The 2374-nt window shown below is 43.9% G+C and overlaps 1 protein-coding gene across 1 annotated transcript; it reads right to left on the reverse strand.

The window, feature by feature from the left end:
* Positions 1 to 749: 749 nt before the first annotated feature.
* On the reverse strand, positions 750 to 1343 carry LOC118736068. Its single transcript, XM_036466174.1, has one exon. The coding sequence runs from the start codon at positions 1341 to 1343 to the stop codon at positions 750 to 752; it is 594 nt and encodes a 197-aa protein (XP_036322067.1).
* Positions 1344 to 2374: the final 1031 nt, after the last annotated feature.

A 2374-nucleotide genomic window follows, 5' to 3' on the forward strand; every position in this document is an offset into this window, starting at 1 on the left:
TCGCCTTGAAAATTTCTCCAGTTACCCATGTATCCATCGCTGCAGTCACTTTTTGAGTAGCGGGTCATTTTTGTGATGTTTTTTTATATTACATAGTTGGGAAACAGTTGCCTTTGCGCGACAAACTGTATATTTCCAAATTATTTGCATTTTGTTATTTTTTGGTTTATAATATTTTAGTTTGTTATGGTTTTATTCAGCTGTTATATTGCAATGTTGCCCACTCTCCCAAAAGGGGGATTTTTTTGCAGGGATCGATATGTCAATATCGGAGTAGTGTTGCCAGCTTGATGTATCCGTTTTACGATATTAATTATTATTATTATATTTGTTATTATTATTGTATTTGCTGACATTATTGTTTATTAATAGTTTTTATACATATTAATAATTGTATTGCCTTATTATGTTTGTTTTTATATTAATGCTATTCAAATTTTTTGTTTGTTTATTTCTCTTGGCATGAATTATCTCCTTTTTTCATAGTATTTTCGTGCTACAACCTCGTTCTTCTTCTTCTTCTTCTTCTTCTTCTTCTTCTTCTCATTCTCCCTTTTTTTCTTCTAAACTCCTTCTACTTTCCTTTAAACTGTCTTCTTCTTTCTTTTAAACTCCCTCTTCTTCTTCCCTATTTTTCTCTTATATTTTCTCTTCTTCTTCTCTCCCCTTAGGGTCTCCTTTTCATGGCAATCGCTCCCCTATTTGGCAATTGCCGAGTTATCACATTTCTGTCTATGACCGAAATTTACCTATTCTTCGCCTTGCGCCGAATTAGGCTCAGGTGCATGCCGGGGCAGGATTTTTGGTGACTCTGCCGCGTCGGCCTCTTTATCGCCGTAAAATGGCTTCAGCTCACTCAGATGTGCTGTTCTCCTCTTACCGTTATGTACCTTGTCTAATTCGACGATTACTGGCGAAACGAAGTTCGTCACTCGGTACGGCCAAGCATACTTCGGTGCAAGTTTTGCCGCGAAGTTTTCCATCGCCTTCGATAGGTGATGCTCCTTCACCAGCACTCGGTCACCTACCCCTGGTTGCCATTTCCTACTGCGCAAGTTGTAATGACGCGCTTGCTCGATCGACGCTGTCTGCTGATTTCGCCTTACCATCTCAAATACCTCTCGCATTTTCGTTGCCTTCGCCTCTGGTGTCGTCGTCGTTTGGCCGGTACTGAAAGTTTGTTCGTCGTAGAGGGCTTTTGGTACTCGCGGCTCGCGTCCTTGTACTAAGAAGTCAGGACTGTAGCCGGTGGCTTCGCAAACACTGGTATTAAGCGCTAGTGTCATTTCGGGTAGTAAGTCGTCCCAATTTCGCTGTTCTTTTCCGATAAACTGTCCCAGCATTCTCTTTATGTTGCGGTTTCCCTCTCCGTCGGATTTTCTTGTGGCGTGTATGGTGCGGTGAGTTGATGCTTAACCCCGTACTCTCGTAGTAGCCGTTTGTACTCTCTGCTGTTGAACTGTGTTCCATTGTCAGTTATTACAATTTTCGGGATTCCAAATCAAGCGAGTACGCGTTCTCGAAACGCTTTGTTGAGGCCTTCAGCTGTCGCCTTCCGTAGAGGCACAATTTCTACCCATTTGAAAAACTTGTCGATAAAGACTAGTACGGTTGTGTTTCCGTGCTTTGATCGTGGCAATGGTCCCACAAAGTCTGCGCATACTGTGGCCCAAGGTTCTTCTGCAATCTGGGTTAGCATCTTTCCCGCAGCTTTCTGTTGGCTGGGCTTGTAAATCTGGCAGGTAGTACACTGTTGGACATACTTCTTTATGTCCCTGAACATTCCGGGCCAGTAGTAATGTGCCGTCGCTCTCGATATCGTCTTGTGGATGCCCATGTGTCCTGCGCTTGGACTATCTTGAACTTCCTTCAGTACTCTATCACGTAGTGGCGCTGCCGCGCATAGCTTCCACGGTACTGTGTCTTCATCATCCATCTGGACTGCGATGTGTCGATACAGTTCGTTGTTTACAATTGTGTAGTCCGGGATCTTTTCTTGTGTCCTCTTCACCTCTGCCATTTTCTCGGCCAGCCACTTGCAGGCCGTTGCCTCTTTATCCTGCACTAATATGTTGAGCTGTACGTCTTGGGGTTGTCGTGACAGTGCATCGGCAACGACGTTCAACTTACCCTTGTATGTTGCTGGAGTTCTAGTGCCCCACGTTGGGCGCCAATTGTAACGAACCCGGTTTATCCGGTCTATAGCTCGGTCGGATGTTGGGTTCCCTTATCCAAACGTTAAAATAAATACGCCAATGATTCTTATAGTGACGCTTCTTTATTTCGCTATTTAGTTGGCAGCGTTTGCACGTCACACCAATATAACGTATTTCCTTGGCGGCGTTTCCACGTCACACCATATAAGTACTACTTG

This window comes from Rhagoletis pomonella, unplaced genomic scaffold (genome assembly GCF_013731165.1).
Source record: "Rhagoletis pomonella isolate Grant_MI unplaced genomic scaffold, Rhpom_1.0 Rhpom_scaffold_00003, whole genome shotgun sequence".
In the NCBI taxonomy this organism is placed as follows: Eukaryota; Metazoa; Arthropoda; class Insecta; order Diptera; family Tephritidae; genus Rhagoletis; species Rhagoletis pomonella.